Below are 16,295 nucleotides of genomic sequence, written 5' to 3'. Positions count from 1 at the left end.
ATTGAAGCCGTGGATGAGATAATGATGAAATTGGTATAGGTATTGCATTTATGGCCGATTAAAATTTATCATATTCAGGGAATTTTGAAGCTCTCGTGACTTTTCCTTATTTGATATTATTTACGTGCGGCCAAAATTTGTATTTTTGTTTATTACCTAAAATCGGCAACAATAAACGATAGATTGTTTCAGATCAATTTAATCGATTTTGTGATTTTGTCACTATTTATTTTTTCATTTCCTGTCATTCGCTTCAGAGATTACACAGCACAGATATTCTCATACCGCTACGCTCGTTTAAACCCCTGTTGAAATCGCAAAACAATCTACTAAAATTGTTCGATACATTTCGCATGTCACAGTGATTTCAATTTGTTCAACCAAATATTATTGCTGCCATTGTAGCAACGAACAAAAGATTACAATTTTCCGGTTGATTGATCAAAATAGTTACCACCCCCGCCTTCTAACATGTCCTATCTTTTATGTTTCCCGCAGATATGCAGACACCGAACGAGGCAACCACCAGCTCACACTAAAGCACACAAAGTAGTCACCACCGGAAAACGCGGCTGAATTTACTCCGGCATCGCAAATCAACAAGTATTTGTTCAGTTTTCAACATCGAAGACCGATAAAAATGTATGCAAAATGCATTCAGCAAACAGACATAAATAAATAAATAAATGTTGTAAAAACCTTAAACCAGGGATTTTGGTGCATCAAAGAGCAACGGAGTGCATGTGAGTGGAAAAGTTCCTGTCTGTTACGGCATCCCGGATGTGAGCAGGCCTGATGCCGACAGGATACCATAAGCCAGCACCGAGCGTCGAACTCAATAACGCCAACATCGAGTCGTCGTCGTCGTCGTCGTCGTCGTCGTCGTCGTCAGATTCGTCAGCTTTGCCAAGGTTTGATTTGTAGCGCTGATGGAAATTTCTTTCGATCTATTGATGCAGAAGAAAACTACCGCAAATAGAACGGAGGTGGTGCCCCCAAGCAAGAACCAAGTGAGAGAGCGGTTCGTTAGGCAGTCAAATGCAACGGAATGTGATGTAAATTTGATTGCATTTTTGATCGAAGTGCATGAACTGTGGAATCTATAGTTAAAAACCGGTATATTGAAGGTGGCAGAGAAATCCGTGATCCTTGCTAGATGTAGATGGTGAAATATTTGTCAGTTCATTGTGCGAAATGTAGCAGTTTCTTCTGAATCGTTTGCTTTTGATTGATTTGATATTTTTCTGCTTGAAAGAGTTATTCTCGATCTCCCGCAAAAAACCATGAGCTTTACTTTAAACAGGTTTTTCATCGAATTTTATAAAACTGCTGGAACTTTGACAAACTCACACTCAATTTGTCAGATAATAATTGGCAAAAAATGAAAAATAATTAAAAAAAACTAGACAAATATCTCATTCATAATTCTTCTACTTTTCATTACGGTAAAAATACCGAACACTTTCACCGACTGTTTCTCGCCTGCAAAAAAAAAAGTTTTTCCAACTGTTCACAATAGCGGCCACTATTGTTGATTAGTTGCGGCGCGGAATATAAAGCGAACAATGCAAACGAAAATCACAAATCAACCGGCAGTGCGAAGCTAAAACCAAGTGACCAAGTGTGGGTGAAAACCTAGCAGCGTAAAAAGCGTCACCCACTGCGGAGGAAACAAATGGACTGTCATGAATTATGAAAATGATTTAACGCTGGAGTCAAGCAGGACAAACATCAGGAGCAGCAGCAGCAGCAGCAGCAGCAACAGTAACAGTAGTGCGCGATGGACGGAGAAAACCGGATCATCCTCAACGTAGGCGGCATTAGGTGAGTTTGACAAGAACTGAAAACCTTTTTGGGTAGAGCTAACGTTTCTATTAGTACATTTTCGGTCGCAAGATTATGTCTAGGTTTATGATGTTCCAAGATTTCTCCGGGAAAGTACGGTATGGATTTTATCTTTAATAACGTATGTTTCCTTCGTATGTTGTAGCAGTAGAATAAACTGAGTAATATTTTAATAATTGTGCTGCAGATTGGTTTCCTATATTTCTTCATTTTAGCGTTCAGGATGGGTATATTTATTATTTGAGCATTTTTTACACTACACCGAAATTCTCTGATGATTCACATCAACTTAAGACAAAGCCTAATTTGTGTTCCAATTCTGGTGCTCCAAGCGGAAAACAAAAGTAAACGTTACATGGAACCAATCATTTCAACTCGTAAAAGTTTGTCATCCTCCAACCGCTCGAATCCCAAAAAACAACCGAAGGACTGTTTTACGGATAACGACGATGAACCTTCCTACTACTAAATGTTTTCATATCTGGAAGCCGGAGGGACAATGAGGCATTCGTCATACAACGTCGTGACGCCCTTGCTCACCCGTGCGTCGGACAGAAAACGTTCATGCATTTTTCATCGGGCACCTGTTGGTAAAATATGGGGATAAACGTTGCGCCACGGCTGCCGAGGGAAAATCTTCCGACGGTTTGTCGAAGCACAGTTTAGCAGGGGATGTACCGACCTCCGAAATTTTCATTTGATTCATTTGGCTCTATTTATCATGGAAAGTTTCCTGCTTAACTCGAAGTTTATTTGTCGACCGTGAAAACAAAATATATAGATGTTTATTTTGCGATGAATTGTAAGCAAAACTAACTTTTCGCCCTTTAGTACGAAAACAGAAACAAGAGAAGCTCATGCATATTTCATTTTTGTCGAAAACACAATGCTAAGGGTATACTCATTCGTAGTAGTTAAAAGATGAATTTTGTAGCATCTGTTTTTATTTTGGGTTCGCCGTAACGGGCAAAATCATCATTCCGTTTCCCCATTCAGAATCCTCAATGATAACAATATTTTAAGGTTGAATCGACATATTTCCTGGAACCTGAATCGAATGAACTTTAAGCGCACGAATTTAATTCCAGGGGTATCGGATGAAATTTGTCGTTTTCCGGTAAGGAACAAAACAACATAATAAAAATGTATTTCTAACAGTTTTCAATAATAGAGCAAGCACGACTACATCCGCAGCATTCGACAAGATCAATCATCACATAACATTTTGTAAGATAAGTAGACTGGAATTTAACGGATCATTATTGAATTGTCTTCTATAATATCTCACTGACCGCGAAACGGTATTGAGAACAGAAGACTGTTGAACATTGCCATTTGGTGTCGCTTCTGGAGTTCCTCAAGGAAGTAACCCTGTACCGTCTATATATTGAATATATCTAAACGTCATACATTCTTTGATTAGGCGTATAAAGCTATCGTTTTCCAATGACTTCGAATTATTTCATATCCTCAAATCCAAAGAAGATAAGGCATTATTACAAGCCTGGTTCAGTAATTTTACTAATTGATGTTGTATCAATACTGTAATGTACTATCTTCAAAGCCTCTAAAGCTACTTGGATTCATTTTTCGCGTTACTTCAACATTCGGATTTGTACATTGCTTGAAATCACTTTATTGCGTCTTAAAGACTGTCCCAGAAAGTATGGACGCACTTTGATTTCGCTGCAAATAATTCACAGGTGTTAGATATTTAAATTTTATTCGATATACTGATAACATTAGACTACAACAACAGAATATTATTCTCAACATTAGATACTTAACCATTTTAGACTAGCTGGCGCACTTTCTTACGAACGTTCCTCATTAAATTCCGTACAGTCTTCTTGGCGACAAGTTTTGACACTTTTTTTCCAATCTTTTTCGAACTGTTGAATGATTTCGGCTGCCGAGACATGTTTCCTAAGATGTGCCTTAGTTAATGCCCAAAATTCCTCAATTGGTCGAAGTTGTGGGCAATTTGGTGGATTCAAGTCCTTTGGGATGAAAGTGACATTTTTGGTAGTATACCATTCTACCATTGATTTCGAGTAGTGGCAAGAAGCAAGATGTGGCCAGAAGACAACAGGATCCTTGTGGCTTCAAATCATGAGTAGAAGTCGTTTTTGTAAACATTCCTTCCTTCCGCAGTTCATTGAAGCAGTGGTGATGAAGGGTTTCAAAATCTTACTGCAGCTACAAATTGCTTGCCAGACCATAGCTTTCTTACCAAATTTTTCGACTTCAATCGATGTCTCGGACTGGTTTATCACTTGCCCTTCTCGTTTCACGTAGGTTTCGTCGTCCATGATTATGCAGTTCATATTTCCAGCAAGAATCGTATTGTACAGCTTTCGAACCCTCGGCCTGATCGATGCTTCTTGTTTCGGACTACGTTTTGGTTGTCTCTGCTTCTTATAGGTTCGAAGATTCAAACGTTATTTAGCACGAAATCATTTGACTTCGAAGTACCCACTTTTTTGCCACATCCCGAACTGAAAGCTCCTTCTTTTGCTCGAACGCCTTCAGCATACGTTTATCCAACTGAGGGTTAGCAGGACCTTTTTTTCGACCCGTTTTCGGTTTATCCTCAAAGGTGTTATCCTCACCGAACTTCCTGATTGCATTTTGCACGGCTTTTTCACTTACACCTTCCATTTTTGCTATCTTTCTCAGTGACAGTCCGCGTTCTGTGCATCATTTGTACACAATTTTTCAACGTTGTTCTGCTGAAAGTCCTCGCATTTCGAAGCCAACTAATGAAATATTTTATTTTTAATTTACATTAATCAAATCAACAATATTTTTATGAGATAAAATTGTTTTAAATTATGTTATTTTAAATATGATTTTATTATTCTTTAAAAAGAGTTCAGATTTTGTTCAATCAATCGAATTTTAGACATTCCCCTTGGACATCATTCTCGTATAAATACCAGCTTCCTAGCTACAACAATTAGAATCAACAATAATCTGAGTTATTATCTAAATATTCCGAGAATAGCTACACCTACACAGAAAGAAAGGTTAAAGAAACCAAGTTGAGGCTTTACACAACGGATTTTTTTATCGTAATAGTGTGTTTGATACAGCAAATAATACGGATTGAAACTACAAAACAAGATAATAAATTTTTCTCAGTGGATTAGTTTGTTTCTATAAATATTTCGATAAAAAGAACAAATATTTTGCGTTCGTGTCAATTCCTTGACGAACAATTTCACAAAAATTCAGTTTGATAATTGGTTTTAAATGAACGAGCCTTAGATAAAGTGAATAATTGTTGTGATTTAAATTTAAAAACTTTTTAGTTGAAATAAATTAACTTGAAACGATGAGTCATTTCAACTAATGCTTTTGTTTGTTTAAAACATACATTTTTGTTTATTTTTAAGAGTAAAATGATTTCTTTCAAACTAATTTGCAAGGTAATTTTTGATACCACTTTTACTTTGATTTATTTTCGTTTTCAAATTTCTGAAAACCAAGCTTTTGACTGAAACTGGGAACTTGTAAGATATTTAGTCGTTTTGTCGCGAGACGATCGAATTTTTCATATACCACAATCAAGCCCTGATATTTTAATTTTTAGAGCATCCAATGATTTTAGAGCATCCAATTTTTCAGTTTATAACCAAATTGCTCTTATAATTGATATTATCACATAAAGCGAAATTGTTCACTTTTAGTAGCAGAACAAAATCTTTGACATGATGACAATACTTTATCTAACTGATTTTAACTATGCAAAGAACTGAAAAATATTCAAACATTTTTTTTTATATGGGGTTACAGCTGGCTTATAAGAAGTTCACTGCAAATATCTTGATTGTGAGTTGCATACCATATTAGTAAATAAATAAGTATTATTTCACCATTTGTCATGAATTTTCGTAGGAATTATAGATATTTTTTGCCCATGCTAGACGAGTGGATATCAATAACTCATAGTTTCAGAATTCTTAACATCGAAGATGATTATTTAGAAGATATTTTATTCAGGCCTATTTGCGTACAAGCTTTACGTGGCCGATTTAGCTGAGTTTTTAGATAATTTTTTTTTGTATTGGATCTCGTTGTCATTCTTTTTCTAGAGGGAGAGGAGCTTCCATTTTCTTCTTGCGCCTTGTTGTACATTGTTTGCAGTTGCTGGTCGGTTAGATACTTACCTTACCTAACAGCTATAGACCTGGGGTGTCCTTTGCTGTATCAAACATACGTCTCCACATAACTCGGTCCATGGCTGCTCGTCGCCAGCCACTCAAGGCACGGATGCTTCTGAGATCACCCTCCACTTGATTGATCCACCTTGCTCGCTGCGCTCCTCTTCTTCTTGTACCAGTCGGATTAGATTCAAGAACCATTTTCACTGGGCTGTCGTCCGACATCCTTATCACATGCCCAGCCCATCGCAGACGTCCGATTTTAGTTGTCCGTACGATGGGTGGGTCTCCTAGCAGCTGTTGCAATTCGTGATTCATACGCCGTCTCCACGTTCCGTCTTCCATCTGCACTCCGCCATAGATGGTCCTCAGTACCTTTCTTTCGAAAACACTGAGGGCGCGTTGGTCCTCTGCCAGCATAGTCCAGGTCTCGTGGCCATAGAGAACAACCGGTCTAATGAGCGTTTAGTAGATGGTCAATTTCGTGCGGTTGCGTACTTTTCTCGATCGGAGGGTTTTTCTGAGTCCAAAGTACGCACGATTCCCTGCCAAAATACGTCTCTGAATTTCTCTGCTGGTGTCATTATCGGCGGCCACCAGTGAGCCCAAATACACGAACTCGTCAACCACCTCGATATCTTCACCGTCTATCAATATTCGTAGTGGGAGGCATAGTGTTTCTTCTCTAGAGCCTCTTCCTCTCATGTATTCGGTTTTCGACGCATTTATGGCCAGTCCGATTAGCCTAGCTTCAGCTTTCAGTCCGATGTAGGTTTCCGTCATCTTCTCAAGGTTACGTGTCACAATATCAATATCGTCAGCGAAGCCAAAAAGTTGTACGGACTTTCGGAAGATCGTGCCACTCGTGTCGATCCTCGCTCTTCAAATCACACCTTCCAGGCCAATTTTGAACAAGATACAAGAAAGTCCATCACCTTGACGTAGCCCTCTCCGAGATTCGAAGGGACTCGAGAGCGTCCCAGATACTCGGACGTAGCACATCACTCTATCCATCGTTGCTTTGACCAATCGCGTCAGTTTATCCGGGAAACCGTATTCGTGCATTATCTGCCATAGCTGTTCTCGATCGATTGTGTCGTATGCCGCTTTGAAATCAATGAATAGGTGATGCGTGGGTACGTTGTATTTACGACACTTCTGGAGTACTTGTCTTATCGCGAATATGTGATCCAAAGTGGCGCGGGCTCCAGTAAATCCCGCTTGGTACGGCCCTACGAATTCCTTAGCTATTGGTGATAGACGATGGCAAAGGATTTTGGAGAGTACCTTGTAGGCGGCGTTGAGCAATGTGATTGTGCGGTAATTGCAACAGTCGAGCTTATCGCCCTTTTTGTAGACGGGACATACCACTCCATCCATCCATTCCTGTGGTAGAATCTCCTCCTCCCAAATCTTAGAAATCATCCAGTGCAGCGCTCTAGTCAGTGCCTCTCCTCCATGTTTGAGCAGCTCGCCTGGCAACTGGTCATTGCCCGCGGTTTTGTTGTTCCTCAGCTTGCCGATCTCCTCACTTATCTCCGACAGATCAGGGGCTGGAAATCTGTCGTCGGCTGAGCGTGCACCCAGATTGATTCCTGTACCGTTCTCTGTATCTTGTGCTTCGCCATTCAGATGCTCGTCATAGTATTGCTTCCACCTGGGTGCACGCTCAGCCGACGACAGATTCCCAGCCCCTGATCTGGTGGTTGGTTAGATGGTAAGCTGTTAATTGCAGCTGGTGTACTTTGTTCTGCCCCGGGTTGGCGGTTCAATGCATAGGGCTCTGGTCTTACAAACCAGTTGTCGTATGTTCGAGCCCCGACCTGGAAGGATTCATAGTGTCAGTAGAATCGTAGCACTAGCCATGCAATGGTTCTGTACACTCTTAATCGGCTGCGAAGTCTGTTGAAACAGAAGGTCAAATTCCACCACTGGAATGTAATACCCAAGGCTTTGCTTTGTACTTTGTTCTATAGGTGATACGTTAGATGGTTTCGTTGAAGGGGATACTTCACTGTTGTTGGTGACTGTCACAGGTGTACTGGGGTTGGTTGGGGTTGGTGTGAAGGAAGCACCGCTGTCCTATGGTATAGTTGTCTCCTTGTCCAGTTTATCACAAGGTTTACCGTAGTGAACAGCTTTTTGGCAATATTGACATGTGGCCATCTGATTGTAATAGGTAACAAGTGATTTGCACGGTATTCTTGTATCCTGACCGAATGTCACATACGAAGGTATAGGCCTCCTCAAGCGCATGCGTAACAAACATACGCCATTTAGAATAGGATCGATGACGCTTGAGGGAAGATCATACACACGCACTTCTATAGCACTATCTTCCATATATACTGGAATGTTGTACTTGATATTCTCATGCTCCACATAGTGCACATTATTATTGTCTTTAGCGAATTGAATTGCATCCAACTCTTTGTAGAACTGGATATAAACAACATTATTGGTCTTATTGCATTGAAGTAAATGCACACGTTTAATGTCAAGATGCATTTGTTCCTTAAGCAAACCTGTCGGTTTATGTCGTCTGGGCCCCCTATTATCAACTGGACATCAATCGCATCGAAGCTATTCAGCGTAAATTTCTTCGCTTTGCTCTTCGTAGTCTTCCTTGGAGAGATCCCAACAACCTCCCAAGCTATCAGGAACGCTGTAAACTGATCGATCTACACCTGCTATCTGTTCGCCGAGATCTCTCCTGGGCAATATTCGTGTCAGATCTGTTGCAATCTCAAATTGATTGCCCCGAATTGTTGGGCAAACTAAATTTAAATATTCATTCTCGAAATCTTCGATCTCATCAATTCCTGAGAATTCAAACCGCTCGCACTAATTATGGCTATAATGAACCTTTCTCCAGTATGTGTCGTCTATTCAATCGATGTTCTCATGTATTTGATTTTACCCTGTCTCGCAATACCATAAAACAATATTTTTAAACATAATCTCAAACAGTCCTTCCAACTCCAACACTTAAATTCTAGATTTAGCTTTAGGGTTAATTTAGTATCTAATCCACAAGTTTAGTTTAGTGCTCCCTTAGTAAGTCTGCTTCTATTCTCTATCGATTATGCAACCAAGAACAATATTCACCATTATGTTTGTTTCTAACATCCGCTCGACTCTCTCGATTCCCCGGCTGTCCACCATCTTCTTCGGAACTAACTAGATCTTTATGATGTTACTAATACTTTTTGCATCCCCCCCCCCTCTTCATCTTTTGAGACAATTTACTTGATCTTTTGCCGCTTTCTACTTCTTTCGAAACGCCCCCCCCGCCCCCCTTCCACCCCTTCGAACCCCTTCGTAATTCCATTTACTACAATAATCACCTCTCTCTTTTTCTCTCCTTTTTTCCTGCATTGCCGCTCTCCGAGGGCCACTCTCTTTGATGTCCAGCATGCCGGACACCCGCCGAGTGTTTGTGACTTGGGGGTTTTCCCGCGGACCCTCACGGACAGCAGGATGCGGCCCTCAACGTCACCGTCCAGTCACTCTTGACCCTCGCCGGGAGTAATTTTACTTTGAGCCCTTAGTATTAAGCAGTATATCCGTTGGATCTTTGTAATCTGTTGATATAAAAAGATGATGAGGTTTTATGCCTGCTGGAGAGAGAGATTGTAAATTTCAGCTCCAGCGGGCTTTTCCCTGCTCCCAAATAAATAAATAAATAAATAAACCTTCAAGTTCTCGTATCGAAGGTCGAATTTTGCACTGCCTGAAGTCAACAACAATTGTATTTTTTCGTGTCGGCGGTAGCTTTTTTTCGTTTGGTTCACTCATTTCGAGGTCGTTCTATTGTTCACTACACAATATTGTACTTGGTTTCTTCTGTTCCGAACGTAAGCGGTTTTGGTTTATCGACTGACTTGGATGAGATGTGAAACCGAACTGAATCGAAGATGATGGTTTTCGGTTTGTGGATATTCTTTCAAATCGCTCTACACTTTGAATTTTAGAGACAGGTTAAATAATTGAAATCAGGCCAGTGCGCAGGGGGGGAGGGGGAGGTAGTTCCATGAACAATAGAATACTTTTTATATAAAAGTGCAAATAACATGACTTTGAATTTTTGCACCTTTTGAACCCCCTCCCTCAATTAAATCCCCACCCCCTTGAACCACCCTCCTCGAACCATCCCCCTTGAACTCTCTCTTGAACCCTCCCTTGAATCCCCCCCTTTAATGATTCCTGCGCCTGATTGAAATCAATGTCATAATGTCATAATTAAATTCAGAAACCCTAGATAACCAAAAACAATATGCTGTCGATTTTTTCGATTTAAGAATGAATTTGAACATTTAATCGGTCTTGCCCTCTAAACAACCGCGAATTTTTTTATGTCTGTACCGTTACAATTATGCAAGTGAAGTGTTGAAAGCCTTCAAAATTCATACAATCAATAAACTAGTACATGCGATTATCGATATTCGGATGTGTGGAAAAAGCATGTCAGTTTCATTCGTAGTCAAGTCATCCAGTTATGTCTTTGACATTACCCACCCACATTTTTTTTGTGAAGAAAGTGTGTTATGCTGTATTATGTAATTTCCAAAAATATTATTGAAATGTTGCAAAGCCCCTAGGAAATGGAAGAAGACGAAATCATTTTAGCTATACCTATAACGCATACAAACAAACGATCCGTTTAATCAGTAATATTAGTTGTGTAATTACACAAATGAGATTGTAGATAAAATGAACCAAATTTTTCTTGACATTTAGATATAGCAGGATTCGTTGACAAGTAATAAACAGTTTTGATCATTTTTACAATTAAATCAGCCAGGTCGGGGCTCGAATTTAATTTCCTGATTTAATTTTAATTTAATTGCTGGAGTTACTCAACTTCCAAATGTTTGAGTAGTCTGAACGATAACCCAAAAAAAAGTGGAAAAGAGATTAAAACCCCATTTCGTCAAAATCATTCACACACCGAACCAAAATTAATTACTTGACATTTAAATTAATGAAACTTTCAAAGAGCATTCACAATTTTTAACTTATCCGAACATCAGCATCGGTCACAGTATTCCATCTGCCATTCATTTATTCAGAACTCTGCAATCCACGTCACCGCAGGAAAATCATCTGGGTGCAATTTACCACCCAAGAACTACGAGCATTAATCAAATATCACTAATTGCACCTATTTGCCACTCACTCAAGACAATGGAAACAAACCGAACTTTCAGTGAGCTTCATTCAATGAACATCACGTCCTTTATTTACAGTGGGGAAGCTAGACAACGCACTTACCTGATTGTGAAATTCGCATGACGTTCGGCCCTCGACGCTCGTTTCAGCTTGCTCGGGTTGTACTCCTTTGGTACTTTGGATTCCGGAGCACTTTGCCTGTGGTGTTTTTCCTCTGATCATCCATCGAAGGAAATAGAAAGTTGATTAATTTAGATACGAGGTGGCGTTCTGTGCCACCCTCTGCTAATGTGCCAAAGTGACTCTAATTGACACCGAAGCTGCCGAGGGAAAGGTGAACTGTTTGCGTTCAATTGAGTGAATTCAGAGTCGCTTGACGTTGCTGACACGATAAGTCTTTCGGTGTCGACAACTTTGCACTGCATGAACGAGCAATTTGTCGGATTCCTCTGGTTTGGTTAGAAAGTAAAAGTACATGCTCGTGCGAGTAGAACACGTCAATGCTTCAACGTCGATACATCCATCCAAATATGGGATTGGCATACTGAGTTTTGACTGACGCGTGACAGTCGGATAAATCTCATAAGAAAGGAATTTCGTTTGAGCGGATGTCAGCATTTGTTAATTTTCTTATTTAATTTTCAACATACCAAAATATTTCTGTGCTGAAATTCAAGAAACACATGGCAATGGTCGGTTTAGAAATTGAAAACATTTGAACAGCCTACCCTCGTCAATTTCAACATGGAAAAACTTTTCTCCTCCTCAGCTTCCTTCTGAGCTGTTGTGTTCTGGAATAATTTCTTTAGCCCAACGAGCATTGTTTGTTCCAACCAGAAATACAGCTGCTATGCGCATCCGGTCAACGCTGGCAAAGGGCTGACAGTTCACATTTCGCAGATGCCAACCGCCCGAACGACAACGTGAATGTTTGGCACGGAAAAGTGTCACGAAGTTCACGTAATAACGTGCTTTTGGTGATGAAAAAATAATCATGATTACGATGACGATGATAATGCGAACCCAAAAGCATATTCCCACTCCAGAAAGATGCCCTTGCTCTGGTTGCTACCGATCACTAAGTTTTATTCATTATACAAATTTTGCTCTCTGGTGTTGTCAGGTCCGACTTGATAATAGCTGTTAGTACCGTAGCCTTGCTGTTAAGAGTAACACAAATCCTACAAACTTGTGCTCCCGGCAAGCGTGCACAGAATCAAAAGGGAAATCTTGGGCGGGGTTGGGACAAACCAGAAAAGAAAATCAGTTTTCATCAACTTTGACTTTACGCGTAGTGCCTTCCTTCCAACCGGGCCCAGCACGAAAGACACGGAACTGTTTAAAGTTTGAATCCTTGATGATGTTTACTCCGGTGCTATTTTTGCTGGCTTCGTCGGTGTCCACCTAACAGAAGTGAATGTTTGTTCCTTTCCTGTACACGGTCATATTAAAAGTTGTTTCATTTTCTTCTTCTCTCTGCAAACTTTCTCTTATTTATGACATCCTATCATCGGGGGCCCAAAAAAAACCGGACTGCTTCTGCCAGATATGAGACCTACAAGGCGACACTCAAAAAAATCCCTGCCACTCGACTGTCGCGACTGACCGAAGCGCTAGCAAACTATGATCCAGTCTTGAACGAGTACTTCTTCGACCGACATCCGGGCGTGTTTGCCCAAGTGCTCAACTACTACCGGTGAGTATGTCAAACGGAGAATAATAATCCTTTTGTTCAAACAAACTTCTCACGCTAGTTCACACCGTGCTGGATAGTCGACAGTACAAAGCAATAATTTCACGGTTCAGTGAGTTACTAGAACGTTATTTTAACCCTTTAGCGCATGTTAAACTCCTGCATCAGCATACAAATTGTAATTTGTTACTTTTTCTCACTTCTGTTTCGACCTTCACCAGCACTGGAAAACTGCACTACCCAACGGATGTCTGCGGGCCGCTGTTCGAGGAGGAGCTGGAGTTTTGGGGTCTCGACTCGAACCAGGTGGAACCGTGCTGCTGGTCAACCTACAGCGTTCATCGAGACACTCAGGTAAGCATCGTCGGGTTTGGATCCCATCTGGCTGCTGAGTAGGCTAAAAATAAATTTCGTATAGAAAAGAGAAGAAAGAAAACTAAACTCACGAACCAGAGCAGTGCGGTAGTGCTTTGCAGTGCCAGCAAAATAGGGTCCACATTCCGATGCGGATGCGGTTTCTTGATTTCCGCACTACACTGGTTCTGACTGTAATGTTGTAACGTCGGAAAAACGTTTCTGCCTCGGCAGCGGCAGGCGTGAATAATTTGATTTTGCTCGTCCTGGTTGGCTGGCGAATGGAAACTGGCTGACTGATTCGGGTAAAAGCCGCCGGGGCTTGAACGGGAGGAAGCTTGGTGATGGCGGTGCAAATTAAGTTATAATAAAGATCGCCGGATTGAATTATGTCGGTTATGTATAGTGACAAGTGAAGATAATGGGAAAGAAAATAGCTGGGATTTCAACGGGAGAAATTTTGATTGAACTAACTTGCGGCACAAAGATTCGATAGACTGGGGCGCTTCCGTGTTCTTCATTGCTATATTTAGAATCAGATTCTACCGGAATGGAATTCTGGTAACTGTTGTGTTATGGAAAAAGCGCACTTTTTCTGTATTGTGCTACATGTCTTTAAGTTTTGTTTTCGTTGTTACGAATAACAACCATGTAACGTTGTAACGTACGTTCGACAATCAGTGATGTGATGGGTGTGCTCCAATTTATGTAAAAGTGGCAGTCTATTTTTTTTAATGAAAATCATTGAAACGGTATTTAAAACAAGCATTAGATAATTTTTGAAACAATCTTCCAAATTTTCGGAATCTTTTGGTCATACTGATATTTTAATTTACCTGGCGAATTTCGCGCTAAATCGTATTCAGAGTTGGAAGCACCTCCTCAAATGTTAATTAATCATTGCTGCATATGAAGAAGGCTTTGTCACACAAAAAAAAACGCAGTATTGCGTTTTTTTAAAAAGGATCAAACAGTTTTTGCCTTTTGGTAAGTCGAAAAACGACAAATCCTACTAGAAAGTGTGGTTTTTACAAAATTAGTCAAGTTTTTGAATAATAATATTGAAAAAAATCCTTATCCACTCCTGCATTGAAAAAATTAGAGGGTTGTATGCAAAACACGACCGATCACGATTACATAACAAAGATAAAGATGATGATGGATGCACTAAAAGTCACAAATTACAAACTTGCTCTACATTTTTGGCGAATGATCAAAATGACAATTAGATTTTTTCAGCACAATTCATTCTACTCTTTGTTATGCCTTCAACAAATTTTTACATTAGAAAATTTTTGGAAAATATCCTTTAAATGAAAGTGAATTATGATGATTTCAAAGTTACTTAAAAGATCGATTTTGGATACGAACAACCTCAAGATAAAAATCTGGACAAATTAAACGATTTTATATCATACAAATTTTCAAGACAGAGAACGTATAAACTTAATCATTTTATAAACAGCGATTAGATTAGATTTTAAATATTTTGATCGAAAAATGTGGATGTGAAAAATGTGAATAACCGTCAACCAACAAACTTAGTAATAGTGTAATTTTAATGATCCTTCGTTAAAAAGCGTCGATAATCTTCGGAAAGTGTCTGAAAATAGAATGGAAGCAATACAAGGAAGAAAATATGTGACACAGTCCGCAGAACATATTTTGTTACTTTAATTGATTTTCACTTTTTCATATTAAGGAACCAATGCATACGCAACCAAATTCCTTAATTTTGTTCATATTGTAACTTGATTTGATTAATACATGAACGAACATTGTCATTGTTACAACGCTTGTAGTTATAATACACTTGTTTTTTTTTTTTCATAAATACGTTTATTTCATAGGCAATATACATAAGTTTTTCTTCGCCGTGGCATCCACAATACATAGTAGTTTAAACCTAATACATTTCGAATATCATATTAGTATGTTGGTACTCATTAGTTAATCTAAACACTGTTTTTATCAAGCGAGTTGCTATTTTAAATTACATTAAATAAAATACATTTATTTTGTACATGATCTTATAACTATTTCAGGATTGTTTGTATCAGTTCACCACTTATATTCAATATCCTATAGTTGGCTATTGGTTGAACTCATGGAAGAGAAAACAGTCTAACATAAAATAAAATTTAAATTGGAACTCCAATGGATTTAATGAAATGATAAAGAAGTTTCATGTATGGAAGGTCACGACAAGCAAGAATGTCGCGAACTGGGACATTGGACAGTCTACCTTGGGTACGCAAGGAATTTATTAGTTGAGATCTGACATCACGAAACTCCACGCATGTCCAAACAACATGGTCAATATCGCGGTAACCTTCGCCGCAAGCACAATGATTAGTCTCGGAAAGTCCAATTCGAAGGAGATGTGCATCTAACGTGTAGTGATTGGATATGAGTCTGGGCATCACACGAATGAAATCTCTACTCACATCCAGTCCCCTGAACCATGCCTTTGTCGATATTTTAGGAATAATTGAGTGCATCCACCGACCCAGATCATCTTTATCCCAAGATGCTTGCCAGCTGGCAAGTGTTCTTTGGCGAGACGCGCTATAGAATTCGTTGAAAGCAATTGGTCTCTCATAAATTTCACCCTCAATAGCACCACGTTTGGCTAAAATATCGGCTCTTTCATTGCTTGGAATGGAGCAATGAGCCGGAACCCAAACTATTGTGATTTGATAATTATTATTCAATATGACGTTTAGACACTGTTTTATTTTGCCCAAGAAAAAAGGTTCATTTTTGCAAGCGGCGTTTGAGCGAATAGCTTCAATTGCACTCAGACTATCTGTGAAAAGAAAATAATGGTTTGGAGATAATGTGACGATTACACTCAAGCTATAATGAACTGCTGCTAACTCTGCTATATAAACAGATGCAGGTTCTTGAAGCCTAAATGAGACCGAAACATTATTGTTGAATATACCAAACCCAGTAGCCTCTTCAATTCGTGATCCGTCCGTGTAAAATATTTTCTCAGAGTCAATATGCCTGAACTTACTTGTAAATATTTTTGGGATTTCCATCGAGCGTAGGTGTTCCGG

General features: G+C 39.5%; 1 protein-coding gene across 11 annotated transcripts in view; it reads left to right on the top strand.

The window, feature by feature from the left end:
* LOC131431424 (potassium voltage-gated channel protein Shaw-like) overlaps positions 1-16,295 on the top strand; it is a 217,387-nt gene that overhangs the window by 117,557 nt on the left and 83,535 nt on the right. The window contains exons 2-5 of one of the 11 annotated variants that reach the window (XM_058597134.1): positions 499-642; positions 1,498-1,824; positions 12,730-12,879; positions 13,098-13,230. In XM_058597134.1, coding sequence (XP_058453117.1) covers positions 1,781-1,824; positions 12,730-12,879; positions 13,098-13,230 — 327 coding nt within the window. In that variant the 5' untranslated portion in view covers positions 499-642; positions 1,498-1,780. Of the gene's footprint in view, positions 1-498; positions 1,825-12,729; positions 12,880-13,097; positions 13,231-16,295 lie in introns of all 11 variants that reach the window. The other 10 variants (XM_058597124.1, XM_058597133.1, XM_058597132.1 and 7 more) reach the window with 10 other exon arrangements.

The sequence above is a fragment of the Malaya genurostris genome, chromosome 2 (assembly GCF_030247185.1).
Source record: "Malaya genurostris strain Urasoe2022 chromosome 2, Malgen_1.1, whole genome shotgun sequence".
Taxonomy (NCBI): Eukaryota; Metazoa; Arthropoda; class Insecta; order Diptera; family Culicidae; genus Malaya; species Malaya genurostris.
Note: the sequence above shows the minus strand (reverse complement) of the source record. Positions and strands in the feature narration are given on the sequence as shown.